Source organism: Mustelus asterias, chromosome 14, assembly GCF_964213995.1.
Source record: "Mustelus asterias chromosome 14, sMusAst1.hap1.1, whole genome shotgun sequence".
Taxonomy (NCBI): domain Eukaryota; kingdom Metazoa; phylum Chordata; class Chondrichthyes; order Carcharhiniformes; family Triakidae; genus Mustelus; species Mustelus asterias.
The window spans coordinates 9,314,241-9,334,812 of NC_135814.1; the positions used below are offsets into that span (position 1 = coordinate 9,314,241).

A 20,572-nucleotide genomic window follows, 5' to 3' on the forward strand; every position below is an offset into this window, starting at 1 on the left:
CCAGAGGATTTTGAGGCTGGGATTGAGGCTGGGGCGGATTTAACTGCGTGGGCAGAAGCAAGCTGGTCATTTCCTGTTCATAAATAAAACTGGAGTTTGTACAAATCAGAAACCAGGATCTTCCTCCAGCTTTAAAAAAAGAAACACAATTGCTTTAATATTTTTGTTCTTTCTAGAACAGCTCAAGCAATATTTAACAGTAGCTTGTATTTGTTTAGCACTTTTTAGAATAGTGAACGTCACCTCACAGGAGCGTTAGCAAGCTGAATTTGACACTGAGCCACTCGGGGTATTCTAGAACATGAACACTTGCCCGCTAACCTCAATGATGTCTCGCTCCCAGGATGTGGCCTCCTGAAAATCAGAAGCCAGACGGACTCTTTACTCTCCCCCCCCCCCATTAATGTAAACATGGGTGAGGCTGGTGCCATGGTCAGATGGCACAGGGGAGATTTACAAGGATGTTGCCAGGACTGGAAAGGCCAGTCCTATTGACCTTGGGAGCGGTCAGTGACTAGGGGACATATATTTAGTGACTGGTAGAAAGATCAGAGGGGAGGCAAGGAAAGACTTTTACCCCCCGAGGGTGTAGGAGTCTGAAACTCTACCTGAACACATGCAGGCATTGGGACTTAGGGAGGAAAGCGCAGAATCTTAGAAGAATCTTAGAAACCCTACAGCACAGAAAGAGGCCATACGGCCCATCGAGTCTGCACCGACCACAATCCCACCCAGGCCCTACCCCCATATCCCTACATATTTACCCACTAATCCCTCTAACCTACGCATCCCAGGACACTAAGGGCAATTTTAGCATGGCCAATCAACCTAACCCGCACATCTTTGGACTGTGGGAGGAAACCGGAGCACTCGGAGGAAACCCACGCAGACACGAGGAGAATGTGCAAACTCCACACAGACAGTGACCCAAGCCGGGAATCGAACCCAGGTCCCTGGAGCTGTGAAGCAGCAGTGCTAACCACTGTGCTACCGTGCCATCAGGTGACTTGAATTTCTAGCAATCATGATTGAAATCCACTGTATTTCAATTAGCTTTGAAAAGAAAGCCTCCGAGCAAACACGCAATGAATAGGAACGAGTGGCATCGAGTTTCCTTAGCCTTTTCAGGGCAGGCTTATAAGCAACAGACAAAGGCCTTCTTGAATTCAGACTGTAACTTACACGGCGCATAAAACATAACGAGCACTGATGAATGTTCCTTCACGAATCCATCGAAGCTATCGTCGGTTAAGTGCGAGACGGCAGACTCCTGCTCCGCCCATGGGACCTCTGGGGCTTTTGGCTGCACTGCTTGTGGACTGGTGGCAAAAGGAATGCAAGGGCTTGATGAAGATGAAAACGCACCAGAGAGAGACTATTGTCCAAACCATCAATCGATTACCAGATCCCGCTTGATAATGCTTCAATTCAATCGCACCCCCATACATCTTTGTCAGTCTGATTAAGAGCAACTCTTCTGATGGCTGAGTGCATTGAGCCCGGCTGCACTGAAGTTTATGTGGCCAAGCAAGATAAAGTACAACACAAAGAACCTCATTCTAGAAAATGTTTGTCATTAGGCAAGTAATTTTTTTTTGCTTTTGGCCCTTTTGGTTGCTCAGATCCAGGAACAAGATACTTTCACAGACAATAAGCTATGAGTAAACATTTGTTTAGATGAACGATAAGGACATTAGGATAGTCCGTGTGTTTCATTGAGTTATCATGAAAACATGCCCAATGTAATTAGACTAACATCAAAGTTTAAGACGAATTCATAATCTCAATGCAACGAAGCATTTATAACGCTGATGTATTAAAATAGCCTGAGAGGCAAAAAAAAATCATCCATTGTATCCATGGCAGTAGCGTCTGCAAGATAAGGCACATATAATTTTCTTTATACATACAACACTTAATCTTACTCACTTTTTCATCCATTCAACAAAATCTTGGGCTGTAGCTCCGTAGTTTTCAAAATTAAACAGAAACTTTCCCTTCCTTTTGAAAGAAGCCAGAGGAAAAAAACTCAATTATCATGTAAATCTATGCAGCATTGCACAATACTCGAAATCGTTCTGATAAAGGACGGGGACTCTTGGGATTAAATGGGCTGAAGGGACTGCTTCACACGAAGCCATCTAGTGAATGCATCGTACTGAAATGGGAGCGGCCATTACTTTTCATTAAAAACAGAAAATGCCAGATAAACTCAGCACGTTTAACCAGTTTTCATTTCAGATTCCCAGCATCCACAGTATTTTGCTTTTATTTGACTAATATGTCTCATGTTTCACTTATTCTATTGCAAAATCCAGTATGATAGCACTTCAAATTTTGACTGTCTACACATAAATAAATAGTGCAGGAATTAGGCCCTAAACAAGTTCCTGGGACTTGACTAACAGAAATAAATGTAGAGTTTGTTTGCAAAAAGAGATCATCTTCCCTTTGCTTCCAGGACTGCTGACTCAGGTTGAACCAGAGATCCAAGTCCACAGGGGCTGTTCAATACCTCAGGCAAGAGGCAATTATTTGTGGACAACAGAAACCTGTGAGCGCGGTTTCATTTTTTTTTCACCAACATTGGTGAAAATTGGCTCAACGGCCAAGTCAAATCAGATGCATTTGCTTTCCTGCAGCAACCAGGATAGAAGAGTAGGACGGCTAGCTGACTCTCTTTGTTAGCCGTGGCGCAGTGGACAGCTAGCTCGCTCGAGTCAGACGGTTAAGGGTTCAAATTCCACAACAGGTACTGAAGCACAAAACCTCAGCCAGCACTCTCTCGTGCAGTGCAGAAGGAGCGCTGCACTGCTGGAGATGCCATCTTTCAGATAAGATGCTAAACCAAGACCCCGCCCACCCGGGTGCATGCACAGGATCCCGCTACAACTTTTTGAAGAGTGGGGTGTTGTCCCTGGTATCATCGCCAACATCCATCCTTCAACCAATATCATCAGAGCAGACGGCCTGAGGTCATACTACATTTGCCCATGAAAGTCATCAAAAAGGACCTTTGATCTAAAGCCACTATTTTTTTAAAAAACCTACATTTGGGGCGGCATGGTGGTTGGCACTGCTGCCTCACAGCGCCAGGGACTCGGGTTCGATTCTCAGCTTAGGTCACTGTCTGTGTGGAGTTTGCACGTTCTCCCTGTGTATGCGTGGGTTTCCTCCCACAGTTCAAAGATGTGCGGGTTAGGTGGATTGGCCATGCTAAATTGCCCCTTAGTATCCCGGGATGCGTAGGTTAGAGAGATTAGCGCAGTAAATATGTGGGGTTACGGGGATAGGGGCTGGGTGGGATTGTGGTCGGTGCAGACTCGATGGGTCGAATGGCCTCCTTCTGCACTGCAGGGATTCTATTCTATATCATCTTCACAATCCAACACAAATAACACGGAAGTGGAAATTTATACCAGTTTTCGGAATTACATCCAGACCTGATGGGACAATTAAGCTGTGTACTCATTGGCACAGAATGAGAAAACGGCAGCGCACTTGCGAACATCAATTAGAAGCATTCTATGGGAAAAATTGCCTTTTTTAAAATAAAGTAAAGACGAGATCGCTTTCAACTCCGGAGACAGAAAACCCAGAAAGTCATGCATTTAAAAAAAAAACACTTTAAAATTCATAATTTGACAGTTTCTGTGAAATGATTCTTTGGGCAATTTGTGAAGAGAGAATTTTAAATAGGTCCTCAGGAAGCTATGGTAATTTTAAAACAGCTTTTATAGCGATCAATTTTAAGCAACACTATAAACATCATTTTATAAATATACTTCAGAAACATTTCCTAATTTGCTCAAATTAACAAATGGCAATCAGTCTGGGCAAAATTCCAATTAAGTTCATCGACATTCCCCAAAGGATCGGATTTTGCAACAGTAATTACCATCTTTAATGCTGAAAAATCATTCTTTTTTCCCAGCCAAATTGACATATGCAAATCATTCCTTCCCCCCACCCGCCAGTCTCCAACTTTCGACCGTGAATTGCTTCAAGAAGTCAGCACGACAGCGAGGCAGAAAATAAATACTGATGGGTTGGATTGAGCAGGTTTTCCTCCAGTGCATTCCTATTTGTCTTTCAAACTAAATGTTCATAACCGGCCTGCAGAAGATATTGCCTGACAAAATGACGACTGTTATTCACTTTCTAAATCTTTTCCTCCATTTATATTAGGCAGAAGGGATTCTGAACTTTATAAAGAGAGGCAGAAGAGTTCAAAAGTCAGGAAGTTGCACTGAGCCTTCAGAAAACACTGGCTCGGCCACAGCTGCGGCCAATTCTGGGCACCGCACATTTACGAATGATGTCCAGGCCTCGGAGCAGCTGCAGAGGAGGTTCACCAGAATGGCACATGGAGTAGTGGGTTTCAGGTAGGTGGGGAGACCAAAGGGGTGAAGATCACTTTCCTTGCAGGAGAGATTAAATCTCAACACAGATTTAAGAGATGCTAAAAATATTGAAGGATTTGGACAGAAGGAAAGGAAAGAGGGGGGGGGGAAAGAGGGCAGAGGGGGGGGGAAAGAGGGCAGAGGGGGGGGGAAAGAGGGCAGAGGGGGGGGGAAAGAGGGCAGAGGGGGGGAAAGAGGGCAGAGGGGGGGGGAAAGAGGGCAGAGGGGGGGGGAAAGAGGGCAGAGGGGGGGGAAAGAGGGCAGAGGGGGGGGGAAAGAGGGCAGGGGGGGGGAAAGAGGGCGGGGGGGGAAAGAGGGCGGGGGGGGAGAGGGCGGGGGGGAAAGGGCGGGGGGGAAAGGGCGGGGGGGAAAGGGCGGGGGGGAAAGGGCGGGGGGGGAAGGGCGGGGGGGGAAAGGGCGCGGGGGGAAAGGGCAGCGGGGAAAGGGCAGCGGGGGAAAGGGCAGCGGGGGAAAGGGCAGCGGGGGAAAGGGCGGGGAAAGGGCGGGGGGGAATGGGCGGGGGGGAATGGGCGGGGGGGGAAAGGGCGGGGGGGGAAGGGGCGGGGGGGAATGGGCGGGGGGGAATGGGCGGGGGGAATGGGCGGGGGGGAAAGGGCGGGGGGGAAAGGGCGGGGGGGAAAGGGCGGGGGGGAAGGGCGGGGGGGGAAAGGGCGGGGGGGGAAAGGGCGGGGGGGAAAGGGCGGGGGGGGAAAGGGCGGGGGGGGAAAGGGCGGGGGGGGAAAGGGCGGGGGGGAAAGGGCGGGGGGGGAAAGGGCGGGGGGGAAAGGGCGGGGGGGGAAAGGGCGGGGGGGGAAAGGGCGGGGGGGAAAGGGCGGGGGGGGAAAGGGCGGGTGGGGAAAGGGCGGGTGGGGAAAGGGCGGGGTGGGGAAAGGGCGGGGGGGAAAGGGCGGGGGGGGAAAGGGCGGGGGGGGAAAGGGCGGGGGGGGAAAGGGCGGGGGGGGAAAGGGCGGGGGGGGAAAGGGCGGGGGGGGAAAGGGCGGGGGGGGAAAGGGCGGGGGGGGAAAGGGCGGGGGGGGAAAGGGCGGGGGGGGAAAGGGCGGGGGGGTAAAGGGCGGGGGGGTAAAGGGCGGGGGGGTAAAGGGCGGGGGGGTAAAGGGCGGGGGGGTAAAGGGCGGGGGGGAAAGGGCGGGGGGAAAGGGCGGGGGGGAAAGGGCGGGGGGGAAAGGGCGGGGGGGGAAAGGGCGGGGGGGAAGGGGCGGGGGGGAAAGGGCGGGGGGGGAAAGGGCGGGGGGGGAAAGGGCGGGGGGGGAAAGGGCGGGGGGGGAAAGGGCGGGGGGGAAAGGGCGGGGGGGAAAGGGCGGGGGGGGAAAGGGCGGGGGGGAAAGGGCGGGGGGGAAAGGGCGGGGGGGAAAGGGGGGGGGGAAAGGGCGGGGGGGAAAGGGCGGGGGGGAAAGGGCGGGGGGGGAAAGGGCGGGGGGGGAAAGGGCGGGGGGGAAAGGGCGGGGGGGAAAGGCGGGGGGGAAAGGGGCGGGGGGGAAAGGGCGGGGGGAAAGGGCGGGGGGGAAAGGGCGGGGGGGAAAGGGCGGGGGGGAAAGGGCGGGGGGGAAAGGGCGGGGGGGAAAGGGCGGGGGGGGAAAGGGCGGGGGGGAAAGGGCGGGGGGGGAAAGGGCGGGGGGGGAAAGGGCGGGGGGGAAAGGGCGGGGGGGGAAAGGGCGGGGGGAAAGGGCGGGGGGGGAAAGGGCGGGGGGGGAAAGGGCGGGGGGGGAAAGGGCGGGGGGGGGAAAGGGCGGGGGGGGAAAGGGCGGGGGGGAAAGGGCGGGGGGGAAAGGGCGGGGGGGGGAAAGGGCGGGGGGGGAAAGGGCGGGGGGGGAAAGGGCGGGGGGAAAGGGCGGGGGGGAAAGGGCGGGGGGGGAAAGGGCGGGGGGGAAAGGGCGGGGGGAAAGGGCGGGGGGGAAAGGGCGGGGGGGGAAAGGGCGGGGGGGGAAAGGGCGGGGGGGGAAAGGGCGGGGGGGGAAAGGGCGGGGGGGGAAAGGGCGGGGGGGGAAAGGGCGGGGGGGAAAGGGCGGGGGGGAAAGGGCGGGGGGGAAAGGGCGGGGGGGAAAGGGCGGGGGGGAAAGGGCGGGGGGGAAAGGGCGGGGGGGAAAGGGCGGGGGGGAAAGGGCGGGGGGGAAAGGGCGGGGGGGAAAGGGCGGGGGGAAAGGGCGGGGGGGAAAGGGCGGGGGGGAAAGGGCGGGGGGGAAAGGGCGGGGGGGAAAGGGCGGGGGGAAAGGGCGGGGGGAAAGGGCGGGGGGGAAAGGGCAGAGGAGGGGGGGAAGGGCAGAGGAGGGGGGGAAGGGCAGAGGAGGGGGGAAGGGCAGAGGAGGGGGGAAAGGGCAGAGGAGGGGGGGAAAGGGCAGAGGAGGGGGGGAAAGGGCAGAGGAGGGGGGGAAAGGGCAGAGGAGGGGGGAAAGGGCAGAGGAGGGGGGGAAAGGGCAGAGGAGGGGGGAAAGGCAGAGGAGGGGGGGAAAGGGCAGAGGAGGGGGGAAAGGGCAGAGGAGGGGGGGAAAGGGCAGAGGAGGGGGGGAAAGGGCAGAGGAGGGGGGAAAGGGCAGAGGAGGGGGGGAAAGGGCAGAGGAGGGGGGGAAAGGGCAGAGGAGGGGGGGAAAGGGCAGAGGAGGGGGGGAAAGGGCAGAGGAGGGGGGGAAAGGGCAGAGGAGGGGGGGAAAGGGCAGAGGAGGGGGGGAAAGGGCAGAGGAGGGGGGGAAAGGGCAGAGGAGGGGGGGAAAGGGCAGAGGAGGGGGGGAAAGGGCAGAGGAGGGGGGGAAAGGGCAGAGGTGGGGGGGAAAGGGCAGAGGAGGGGGGGAAAGGGCAGAGGAGGGGGGGAAAGGGCAGAGGAGGGGGGAAAGGGCAGAGGAGGGGGGGAAAGGGCAGAGGAGGGGGGGGAAAGGGCAGAGGAGGGGGGAAAGGGCAGAGGAGGGGGGAAAGGGCAGAGGAGGGGGGAAAGGGCAGAGGAGGGGGGGAAAGGGCAGAGGAGGGGGGGAAAGGGCAGAGGAGGGGGGGAAAGGGCAGAGGAGGGGGGGAAAGGGCAGAGGAGGGGGGGAAAGGGCAGAGGAGGGGGGGAAAGGGCAGAGGAGGGGGGAAAGGGCAGAGGAGGGGGGAAAGGGCAGAGGAGGGGGAAAGGGCAGAGGAGGGGGGGAAAGGGCAGAGGAGGGGGGAAAGGGCAGAGGAGGGGGGAAAGGGCAGAGGAGGGGGGGAAAGGGCAGAGGAGGGGGGAAAGGGCAGAGGAGGGGGGGAAAGGGCAGAGGAGGGGGGGAAAGGGCAGAGGAGGGGGGGAAAGGGCAGAGGAGGGGGGGAAAGGGCAGAGGAGGGGGGGAAAGGGCAGAGGAGGGGGGGAAAGGGCAGAGGAGGGGGGAAAGGGCAGAGGGAGGGGGGAAAGGGCAGAGGAGGGGGGGAAAGGGCAGAGGAGGGGGGGAAAGGGCAGAGGAGGGGGGAAAGGGCAGAGGAGGGGGGAAAGGGCAGAGGAGGGGGGAAAGGGCAGAGGAGGGGGGGAAAGGGCAGAGGAGGGGGGGAAAGGGCAGAGGAGGGGGGGAAAGGGCAGAGGAGGGGGGGAAAGGGCAGAGGAGGGGGGGAAAGGGCAGAGGAGGGGGGGAAAGGGCAGAGGAGGGGGGAAAGGGCAGAGGAGGGGGGAAAGGGCAGAGGAGGGGGGGGAACATAGAACATAGAAAGCCACAGCACAAACAGGCCCTTCGGCCCACAAGTTGCGCCGATCACATCCCCACCTCTAGGCCTATCTATAGCCCTCAATCCCATTAAATCCCATGTACTCATCCAGAAGTCTCTTAAAAGACCCCAACGAGTTTGCCTCCACCACCACCGACGTCAGCCGATTCCACTCACCCACCACCCTCTGAGTGAAAAACTTACCCCTGACATCCCCCCTGTACCTACCCCCCAGCACCTTAAACCTGTGTCCTCTCGTAGCAACCATTTCAGCCCTTGGAAATCGCCTCTGAGAGTCCACCCTATCCAGACCCCTCAACATCTTGTAAACCTCTATCAGGTCACCTCTCATCCTTCGTCTCTCCAGGGAGAAGAGACCAAGCTCCCTCAACCTATCCTCATAAGGCATGCCCCCCAATCCAGGCAACATCCTTGTAAATCTCCTCTGCACCCTTTCAATGGCTTCAACATCTTTCCTGTAATGAGGTGACCAGAACTGCGCGCAGTACTCCAAGTGGGGTCTAACCAGGGTCCTATAAAGCTGCAGCATTATCTCCCGACTCCTAAACTCAATCCCTCGATTAATGAAGGCTAGTACGCCATACGCCTTCTTGACCGCATCCTCCACCTGCGAGGCCGATTTAAGAGTCCTATGGACCCGGACCCCAAGGTCCCTCTGATCCTCTACACTGCTAAGAATGGTACCCTTCATTTTATACTGCTGCTCCATCCCATTGGATCTGCCAAAATGGATCACCACACACTTATCCGGGTTGAAGTCCATCTGCCACTTCTCCGCCCAGTCCTGCATTCTATCTATGTCTCGCTGCAACTTCTGACATCCCTCCAAACTATCCACAACACCACCTACCTTGGTGTCGTCAGCAAACTTACCAACCCATCCCTCCACTTCCTCATCCAGGTCATTTATGAAAATGACAAACAGCAAGGGTCCCAGAACAGATCCCTGGGGCACTCCACTGGTCACTGACCTCCATGCAGAGAAAGACCCCTCCACAGCCACTCTCTGCCTTCTGCAGGCAAGCCAGTTCTGGATCCACAAGGCAACAGCCCCTTGGATCCCATGCCCTCTCACTTTCTCAAGAAGTCTTGCATGGGGGACCTTATCGAACGCTTTGCTGAAGTCCATATAGACCACATCCACCGCTCTTCCTTCGTCAATGTGCTTGGTCACATTTTCAAAGAACTCAACCAGGCTCGTAAGGCACGACCTGCCCCTGACAAAGCCGTGCTGACTACTTTTGATCATACTAAACTTCTCTAGATGATCATAAATCCTGTCTCTCAGGATCCTCTCCATCAACTTACCAACCACTGAGGTTAGACTCACCGGTCGGTAATTTCCTGGGCTGTCCCTGTTCCCTTTCTTGAATATAGGGACCACATCCGCAATCCTCCAATCCTCCGGAACCTCTCCCGTCTCCATCGACGATGCAAAGATCATCGCCAAAGGCTCCGCAATCTCCTCCCTCGCCTCCCACAGTAACCTGGGGTACATCCCATCCGGTCCCGGCGACTTACCAACCTTGATGCCATTCAATAGTTCCAACACATCCTCTTTCTTTATGTCCACATGCTCGATCCTTTCTGTCCTCCGCAATCCAGCAGTACAACCACCCAGATCCCTTTCCACCGTGAATACCGAGGTAAAGTATTCATTAAGCACCTCCGCCATTTCTAACGGTTCCGCACAAACTTTTCCCCCTTCACCTTTTAAGGGTCCTATGCCTTCACATCTCATCCTTTTACTCTTGACATATTTGTAGAAAGCCTTGGGATTCTCCTTAATCTTACCCGCCAAGGTCTTCTCATGACCCCTTCTCGCTCTCCTAATTTCCTTCTTAAGCTCCTTCCTACATCGCGTATACTCCTCTAAATCCTTAACACCTCCTAGCTCTCTGAACCTTCTGTACGCCTCTCTTTTCTTATTTACCAGGTTCATCACAACCTTCGTGCACCACGGTTCCCGTACCCTACCAACACCCCCCTGTCTCATCGGAACGTTGTCATGCAGAGCTCCAGACAAACATTCCTTGAAAATCCTCCACTTTCCTTCGGCACTTTTCCCCAAGAATGCCTCCTTCCAATTTACCCGTCTAATTTCCTCCCTGATGACACTGTATTTCCCTTTACTCCAGAGAAACACTTTCCTAGCCTGCCTGACCCTATCTCTTTCCAATGCTATCGTGAAGGAGATAGAATTATGATCGCTATCCCCAAGATGCTCACCCACCGAGAGATCCTCCACCTGTCCAGGTTCATTAGCCAGCACCAGATCAAGAACAGCCTCTCCTCTAGTAGGCTTATCCACATACTGTGTCAGGAAACTCTCCTGGACACACCTAACAAACTCCTCTCCATCCAAACCCCTAGCCCTAGGGATATTCCAATCTATGTTTGGGAAATTAAAATCTCCCATCACGACAACTCTGTTATTCCTACATCTCTCCAGGAAAGGGCAGAGGAGGGGGGGAAAGGGCAGAGGAGGGGGGGAAAGGGCAGAGGAGGGGGGGAAAGGGCAGAGGAGGGGGGGAAAGGGCAGAGGAGGGAGGGAAAGGGCAGAGAAGGGGGGAAAAGGAGGGGGAAAAGGAAGGGGAAAAAGGAGACAGGAAGGATTAAAGGAAGAAAGGATGGAAAAAAGTAAGCGGAGCTATGCAAGTCAAATGGCCTCCTTCGGTGCTACATGGTTCTATCAAAAATAAATAATTTCCGAGAATATGCTTTACTTTGAAGTGCTGCAATTGGTTTGAACACCCCCAGGATTTGCAAGAGGAATGGCTACTTGGGTGAGATATGCTAAGTAGGCCAACATCTGTGCAAATATATCCCAATGGAAGCCTTTCAGCAAAGGAACAGGCGAAAAGTCAGATCGGAAAACATCCAGTGTTTTGTTTTTAACCCACTTCAGCAATTGTTTCACATTTGTACTGTTCTGTGGAGAAAGAATTGGGCCACATTATGGCAGTAAACCACAGGGAAACAGTGGTGACTTGGCAGACCAGAAAGACTTGATCGAATTGAATCCTTCATGCCCTTAACACAGTCTCTAATCCGGGGAATGATACATTCTTCCTCAGACACATGCTTTGCAATGGTTGGGTGGGTTTACAATTCCCAGGCTATTTGATGCTGTGACCACGGCAACATTAAAGAAAATGAACGATGCACTCACCAGTGACATTATCAGATGGAGTTAGAAGCAAAGGAGCAAACTGGGGCAGAATGCTCATTTTCAAGTAATTATAAACATCTTTTTTAAACTCCCCAACACTTCTCCAAATCCTCACCCGCCTGCAACCAATTCATCAAACCTCCTTCAACAGCAACCTCCAAACCTTCAAGGTGGTCAGCTGATCTATGGGAACACCACCAAGATCCCCTCCAAGCCACACTCCATCTTGATTTGGAAACGTATCACCATTCATAGGGCGGCACGGTGACACTGTGGTTAGCACTGCTGCCTCACGATGCCAGAGACTCGGGTTCGATTCCAGCCTCGGGTGACTGTGTGGAGTTTGCATGTTCTCCCCAAGACCACGTGGGTTTCTTCCGGGTACTCTGATTTCTTCCCACAGTCCAAAGATGTGCCAATTAGGTAGATTGACCATGCTAAATTGACCCTTAATTGTCCAAAGGTTTTAAAGTAAAGTTTATTTATTAGTCACAAGTAAGGCTTACACTACAATTAAGTTACTGTGAAATTCTCCTAGTTGCCACATTCTGGCGCCTGTTCGGGTGAATGCACCTAACCAGCACGTCTTGCGGACTGTGGGAGGAATGGGCGGCACGGTAGCACAGTTGTTCGCACTGCTGCTTCACAGCTCCAGGGACCTGGGTTCGATTCCCGGCTTGGGTCACTGTCTCTGTGGAGTTTGCACATTCTCCTCGTGTCTGCGTGGGTTTCCTCCGGGTGCTTCGGTTTCCTCCCACAGTCCAAAGATGTGCGGGTTAGGTTGATTGGCCATGCTAAAATTGCCCCTTGGTGTCCTGAGATGCATAGGTTAGAGGGATTAGTGGGTAAATCTGTAGGGATATGGGGGTAGGGCCTGGGTGGGATTGTGGTCGGTGCAGACTTGATGGGCCGAATTGCCTCTTTCTGTACTGTAGGGTTTCTATGATTCTATGAAACCAAAGCACCTGGAGGAAACCCACGCAGACACGGGGAGAACGTGCAAACTCCACACAGACAGTGACCCAAGTCAGGAATCGAACCTGGGTCCCTGGCACTGTAAGGCAGCAGTGCTAACCACTGTGCCACGTACCGCCAGTGTGTAGGTTAGGTGGATTAGCCATGGGGATGGGGGGGCTGGGTAAGGTGCTCTTTCGGAGAGTCAGTGCAGACCCAATGGGCCAAATGTCCTCCTTCTGCACTGTAAGGATTTTATAGTTTCTTTACTGTCATTGGGTCAAAATCCTGGAACTCCTGGCGTGGTGGCATGGTGATTAGCACTGCTGTCTCACAGCGCCAGGGACCCAGGTTCGATTCCCACCTTGGGTCACTGTCTGTGTGCAGGCTGCACGTTCTCTCTGTGTCTGTCTGTGTTTCCTCCGGGTGCTCCGGTTTCCTCCCATACTCCAAAGATGTACGGGTTTGGTGGATTGGCTGTGCTAAATTGTCCCTTAGTGTCAGGGGGGCTAGCTAGGGTAAATGCATGGGGTTATGAGTGGGATTGTGGTCAGTGCAGACTCAATGGGCTGAATGGCCTCCTTCTGCACTGTAGAATTCTATGATCCCTCTCTAACAGCGTTGTGGATTATCCACAACCACATCAACTGCAGTGGTTCAAGAAGGCAGCTCACCACCACCTTGGAGGGCAATTAAGGATGGGAAACCAATGTTGGCCTCACCAGCAACACCCACATCCCATGAAAAAATAAATTAAAAAGTCTCAATTCCGACAGAGACCAAAAACAGATTTTCACTGATATAAACACCTTATGTTCTCAAACTGTCTGAAGCCATTTAATCGAACATTAAAAAAATTAGAGCTCAGAATGCAATGACTATTTCTCTGATTATATTATCCTAATCATGTGTTTCACTTCTTCTAACTTGAATCTTTTTTCTCTTCAAGGTTAATTAGGCAGGAAGCAACTGCACACATCTCCCACCTGCAATTCAATCTGTAAATAGTCTGAAGGGAAATTAATAGTTAAACCATTGTAGAATCCAGCAATGTCTTCTCTTCCTGCCCTATAATGCACTACCTCTGGAATGCTACATAAATCTATCAGATTCCTTCCTTTTCTGAATGCTACCCCCTTTGGTGACATCATCTGAAGACTTAGGTTCCACTTACACACACTAACCACCCAGTTCTACCTCTCTACCATCTCTCTTCCCCACCTCCAGACCTTGGCATTGTCACGCTGCTGCCCAACATCAAGTCCTGGATGAGATTCAATTTACTCCAGTTAAGCAGTGGGAAGATTGAAATCATCTGCATTGGCCCACATGATAAAGTGCATACCTTGCCACTCTTCCCAACTCCTCTCTGCCCACTGTCTCAGGTTAAACCAGATTGTTCATCTTGCACAAGAGTTTCTGGCCAGTTCCTCCCCATCATAAAGACCGTCAACTTTCTTCTCCATGACATGACCCTCCTGCCTCAGCCCAGCTGTTACTTAAATCCTCGTAATATTGACTACTTCAATAGGTTCTTGGCTGCCTCATCATCCCTCACATTCCATGACTTCACCTTAACCAAACCTTTGCTGCCCATATCCTTTGCCATATCGTCTTGCACTTGCTCACCTACAGTAGCTCCCAGTGCCTTAAATTTCTATAGACCATTCACAATCATTACAGCACCAAAGGAGGCCATTCAGCCCATTGTGACTGCACCGGCTCTCCGAATGAGCATTTCACCGAGTGTCACAAGTAGGCTTACGTTAACACTGCAATGAAGTTATTGTGAAAATCCCCTAGTCGCCACACTGTGGTGCCTGTTCGGGTACACTGAGGGAGAATTGAACATGGCCAATGCACCTAACCAGCGCGTCTTTCAGACTGTGGGAGGAAATCGGAGCACCCGGAGGAAACCCACGCAGACACGGGGAGAATCTGCTGACTCTACACAGAAGTGACCCAAGCTGGGAATTGAACCTGGGTCCCTGGCGCTGTGAGGCAGCAGTGCTCACCATCGTGCCACCATTGAGCCATCCAATTTTACAAAGTTGTGTAAATTAGCAAAACCACACAAGATTGTTTGGACTGGATTGGTTAACCTCAAAACGTGCCTTGCTGAACTTACTCAAAATAACAGAAGGTTGGATATCCTTTAATGTTAAATTCCTGTTTGATTTCATCAAATTCAGATGGATGTACATTCATTCCAGCCATTACCTATAAAGGAAACAGTTAGGATTAGAATTGGGAAGTCACTGGTACAAAAATGGCTGAGTGTTCAACAAATACTGGATGAATTAGATGGAGTATTTTAAGACTAGGCGATCTCTCTGAATCGCATTCTAACAGTTGGTATTGGCCTTAATATTAGGATATTAAACAGAAAGAGTGCAGAAAAGATTTACTAGGATGCTACCGGGACTTGATGGTTTGAGTTATAAGGAAAGGCTGGATAGGCTGGGTCTATTATCCTGGAGCGTAGGAGGCTGAGGAGTGAACTTATAGAGGTCTATAAAATAATGAGGGGCACAGATCAGCTAGATAGTCAATATCTTTTTCCAAAGGTAGAGAAGTCTAAAACTAGAGGGCATAGGTAGGTGAGAGGGGAGAGATACAAAAGGGTCCAGAGGGGCAGTTTTTTCACACAGAGGGTGGTGAGTGTCTGGAACAAGCTGCCAGAGGTAGAGGGGAGTACAATTTTGTCTTTTAAAAAGCATTTAGACAGTTACATGAGGTAAGATGGGTATAGAGGGCTATGGGCCAAATGCGGGCATTTAGGACTAGCTTATTGGTTAAAAACTGGGTGGCATGGACAAGTTGGGCTGAAGGGCCTGGTTCCATCCTCTATGCCTCTATAATATCTACTTCAACTGAACATTAGGGATTCAGTCAGCAGGAGGTTGCACACTCGGTCCCAGGTCCGCTAACTGCAGCAAAACATTAGAATAATAGAACCCCTACAGTGCAGGAGGAGGCCATTTGGCCCATCAAGCTTGCACTGGCAACAATCCCACCCAAGGTCTATCCCCATTAGCCCACTTTTTTACCCTGCTAATTCCCCGACACTAAGGGGGAATTTAGCATTTGCCAATCCACCTAACACTGACATTTTAGGAGTTCCTTACAGGCCACCAAATAGTTGTGATAATGTAGGGCAAGGTAGAAGTCAGGAAATTATAAGTGCTTGGAACAAGGATAAAAAAGTAATAATGAGGGACTTGAATCTACAATGAGACTTGGTAAACCTAAAGTTGTGGAGGACAAATTCCTGGAATGTACACAGGACGGTGTTCTAGAGCAGTGTGTTGAGGAACCAACTCGTAATATGGGCTATTTTAAACCTAGTATTGTGCAATGAGAAAAAGCTACTTAATAATCTCGTTACAAAGGAGACTTAGAGGAGAAACCATAATATGACAGAATTTTATAAGACTCAAAGTGATATAGTTCAATCCAAAACTATGGTCAGAAATCTAAACAATGTACAAAGGTGTGAGGGGCAAGTTGGCTGCGGTGGATTGAGGAACTACGTTGAAAAGATGAGGTTAGACAGCCAATGGCTAACACTAAAAGAATTAATACACGGTCACCAAATACACATTCCTTTGAGGCACAAAGAAACCCAACAGAAAGGTGAGTCAAGCGTAGCAAACAAGAGAAGTTGAAGATTCTATTAGATCAAAGGAAGAGGCTTATGAAGTTACTAAAAATAGCCTGAGGATTGGGAGCATTTTCAAATTCAGCAAGAGAACCAAGAAACTGATAAGGAGAAAATAGAATATGAAAGCAAACTAGCAAGAAACACAAAAACAGACTGGAAAGGCTTCAGACTGAAATAGGTTTGTAGAAAGGAAATGATGAGCAGAGACAAATGCAGGGCCATTACAGGTAGAGGGGAGAATTTATAATAGGAAATAAGGAAACGACAGAGAAGTTAAATAATTACTAAGTCATAGAATCCTACAGTGCAGAAGGAGGCTGTTCAGCCCATTGAGTCTGCACCGATCACAGTCCCACCCAGGCCCTATCCCCATAACACCATGCATTTACCCTAGCTAGTCCCTCCATGACACTAAGGGGCAATGTTGCAGGTTCACAATGTTATAGATTCTGGAATAGTTCCTGCAGATTGGAAGGTAGCAAACATCACCCCACCATTTAAGAAAGGAGAAAGCGAGAAAACAAAAAAGCTATAGACCTGTAAAGCCTGGCATCAGTGGTAGGGAAAATGCTAGAATCTTGTACAAAGAAAGTCATAGCCGGACACCTGGAAAATAATGGTACGTTTGGGCAGAATCAACATGGATTTATGAAAGGGAAATCATGCTTGACAAACCTGGAGTTTTTTGAGAATGTAACTAGCTTAGATAGGAAGAACCAAGATGTGGCAAATTTGGATTTTCAGAAGGTTTGATAAAAACTTCTTGCGTGGGACCTTAAGAAAAATTAAGAGCACATGGGATTTGGGGTAACATACTGGTTAACACAGCAAACAGTAGGAATAAATAGTTCAAAACTAGTGGGTTAACACAAGGATCAATGCTTGGACCCCAATTATTCATCATGTATAGCAATGGTTTATACATGGGAATCAAGTGTAAATATTTCAAAGGTTTGCTGCTGACACAACACTCTGTAGAAATGAGAATTCGCTACCCCTTGGGTGGATGCTGGGACAGTGAGTAAATTTAAAAAGTTAGACAGATTTTTAATTGGTAATGGGTTGAAGAGTTATGGGCAGCTGGCAGGAAAATAGGGATGAGGAGCATATCAGCCGTGATCAAATGGTGGAGTAGACTCGATGGACCGAATGGCCTAATTCTGCTCCTATATCTTATGAGTTTTGAGGAGGATGCAATGAGGTTTCAAGGAGATTCAGATAGGTTGGTTGAGTGGGTAAGAATATGCCAAATGGAATAGAAGGTGCAAAATTGTAAATTTATCCACTTTATTTTTTTTAATCAAAGTTTATTTATTATTGCCACAAGTTGGCTTACATTAACACTGCAATGAAGTTACTCTGAAAATCTCCTAATTGCCACACTCTGGCGACTATTCGGGTACACTGAGGGAGAATTTAGCATGGCCAATACACCTAACCAGCACGTTTTTCAGACTGTGGGAGGAAACCGGAGCACCTGGAGGAAACGCATGCAGACTCAGAGAGCATGCACACTCCACACAGACAGTGACCTGAGCCGGGAATCTGTTGCGAGACAGCAGTGCTAACCACTGTGAAAGTTATTTCTTAAAAGGGGATAGATTGGGAAGTGTTGATGTCCAAAGGATCCTGGGTGTCTTTGTTCATAAGTTACTGAATGTGAACACGTAGGTTCAACAAGGAATTAAGGCAAATGATATGTTCACATTTATTGCAAGAGGATTTGAGTATAGGAGTGAGGAAGTCTTGCTGCAGTTGTCTCGAGCCTGATTGGGACCACACCTACAGTTTTGGTTTCCTTACTTAAGGTTATACTTGCCAGAGAGGGAGAGTAACAAAAGTTCACCGGATGGATGGCGGGATCGCCCTACGAGGAGAGATTTAGGAGACTGGGACAGTAATCTCTCGAGTTTGGAAGCGATCTCATTGAAATGTACACATCCTTTTACAGGCCTTGACAGAATACATTCAAGAAGGATGATTCCCTTGTCTTGGGTGGCGGGGGGGGGAGGCATAGTGATGGTGGTGGTCTAGAACCAGGGGACAGAGTCTCCGAGTAAGAGGTATATCATTTAAGATCGAGATGAGGAGCTATTTATGAGGATGGTGAATCTTTGGAATTCTTTATCCCAGTGGGCTGGAGAGGCTCAGTCATTCAGTATATTCCAGACAAGACACCGACAGATTTCTGGATATTAAAGATAGCAAGGGTTATGCGGATAGTGCAGCAAAGTAGCGTCAAAGCAGAAGATCAGCCAAGATCTAATTGAATGACAGAGCGAGCTTCAGGGGCCTTGCTAGCAGAATCAATACTCTCAGAATCAACTTAAAAGAGTCTCTCCCTGCTGCAAAGTGAGTGCACTTGCAGCTCGAGGGTGAAGCAGGATCAAGCTCAGTTATAGCAGTCCAATAGCCAGTTGGTCACTCACACCACTTCTAAGAGGCAAAAGAGCCTAATAGCACCTGTTAAACTTTGTCGACTTAAGTGAATACTTTAAAGAGAAAAGGGTTTAGGGCAGGTCAAAAATACTATATGGTGAGTTAGCAAGGCTGTGTACTGTTTAGTGATGGGTTAAAGATCTGGTCTTGGATGTGTATTAGAGTGCTGGACCAGAACCTCACATTACATCAGGAAGCCAGGCCAACAATTTTTCTATCTGGTATAAATGGATGTTTCACTCCAGGAGTGATTCCCCTGACAACAGAGATATCTTTTATGGTAAACAAACTTTATTTAATAACACAGTTTAAATATAACTTTAACAAATGAATCAGCTTACCCATTAACAGTGAACAATATTTAAAACTGAAAGGAAGCAACTTTACTTTCTAGCTTATCACTGTCCCAGTTCCAAATAAGCCCCATTCATGCATAAATCAAAACCACTTTTAATTAAATAGTTCGCAAACCCAGGCATACTTGCTTTCAGACAGAGATAGAGTTCCAGAAGCCTGCAAAGTCCTTCTAACTTCAACCAGGCTTCATGCAGTTGACAACTTTCTGCAAAAGCTTTTCTTTTCTGCTACAGATCCAGCTCTGCGCATAAGCCACATCATCACATGACCCTGTCAATCACTCTAATCAGAAATCCCAGGGGAACTTCAGTAAATATAAGTCTATTAGCTCTACTTAAAATAAACACTTGCAAGGCTGAAATGATTAACTGTCCTGCTCTCCCAAAATCTAAGTTGCATTTCCTCCAGACAAACCAAAGGCCTGTAGAGTAAAGCTGAATTTTTAAACATTCCCCTTGCACTACGCTAATCACACGGGACTTGTTCCAATAATGCAAGCTGTATAAATTGTGGTTACACAGAGGAATCAAATCAAACAGGACGTCCTTGCTTAACATTTTGTTTTGGAAAACACAATGTCATGGGAAACAGTCTGTCTTGAGGTTCGCACAGCAAGAAGTCTCACAACACCAGGTTAAAGTCCAACAGGTTTATTTGGTAGCACGAGCCTTCGGAGCGTTGCCACTTCATCAGGTGAGTCTCATCGGGGGACTCACTTGATAAAGGGGCAGCACTCCCGAAAGCTCATGACACCAACTAAACCTGTTGGACTTTAACCTAGTGTTGTGAGACCTCTTACTGTGCCTACCCCTTTAAATTGAGGGGGGGTAGTTATAGAACCGATGTCAGGGGTAGGTTCTTTACCCAGAGGGTGGTGAGGGATTGGAATGCCCTGCCAGCATCAGTTGTAAATGCGCCTAGTTTGGGGGCGTTTAAGAGATCCGTAGATAGGTTCATGGACGAAAAGAAATTGGTTTAGGTTGGAGGGTCACAGTTTTTTTTTTTCTTAACTGGTCGGTGCAACATCGTGGGCCGAAGGGCCTGTTCTGCGCTGTAATGTTCTATGTTCTATGTTCTATGTACCCCGGTCCAACGTCAGCATCTCCACATCATGTCTGAGGTTCGTAACTGCTTCACAAGATTGCCCGCTTTCCACTGTGCCTGAGACCAAACTCTCGCATGCTCAACATGGGCAGGAATGTCCAGGCATTACAACATGCTGCTGTGCAGAGGGACCTGGGGGTCCTTGTGCATGAGACTCAAAAACCCAGTCTGCAGGTGCAACAGGTGATCAAGAAGGCAAATGGGTGTTGGCCTATATCGCAAGGGGGATGGAATATAAAAGCAGAGATGTCTTGCTGCATCTGTAAGAAGTCTCACAACACCAGGTTAAAGTCCAACAGGTTTATTTGGTAGCAAATACCATCTGTACAGGGCATTGGTGAGGCTGCAGCTGGAATACTGTGTGCAGTATTGGTCCCCTTATTTGCGGAAGGATATATTGGCCTTGGAGGGAGTGCAGAGAAGGTTCACCAGGTTGATACCAGAGATGAGGGGTGTTGATTATGAGGAGAGACTGAGCAGATTGGGTTTGTATTCGTTGGAATTTAGACGGCTATGGGGGGATCTTATAGAGACCTATAAGATAATGAAGGGGATGGATAGGGTAGAGATGGAGAGATTCTTTCCACTTAGAAAGGAAACTAGAACTAGAGGGCACAGCCTCAAAATAAAGGGGGGTCAGTTTCGGACAGATTTGAGGAGGAACTTCTTCTCTCAGAGGGTGGTGAATCTCTGGAATTCTCTGCCCACTGAAGTGGTGGAGGCTACCTCGTTGAATATGTTTAAATCACGGATAGATGGATTCCTGATTGGTAAGGGAATTAGGGGTTATAGGGATCA

General features: G+C 50.2%; 1 protein-coding gene across 1 annotated transcript in view; it reads right to left on the reverse strand.

Moving 5' to 3' along the window:
• pdia5 (protein disulfide isomerase family A, member 5) overlaps nt 1-20,572 on the reverse strand; it is a 140,127-nt gene that overhangs the window by 71,119 nt on the left and 48,436 nt on the right. The window contains exons 9-11 of the mRNA XM_078227882.1: nt 14,339-14,430; nt 1,930-2,001; nt 1,183-1,319 (exon numbers count right to left, since the gene is read on the reverse strand). Coding sequence (XP_078084008.1) covers nt 1,183-1,319; nt 1,930-2,001; nt 14,339-14,430 — 301 coding nt within the window. The remainder of the gene's footprint in view (nt 1-1,182; nt 1,320-1,929; nt 2,002-14,338; nt 14,431-20,572) is intronic.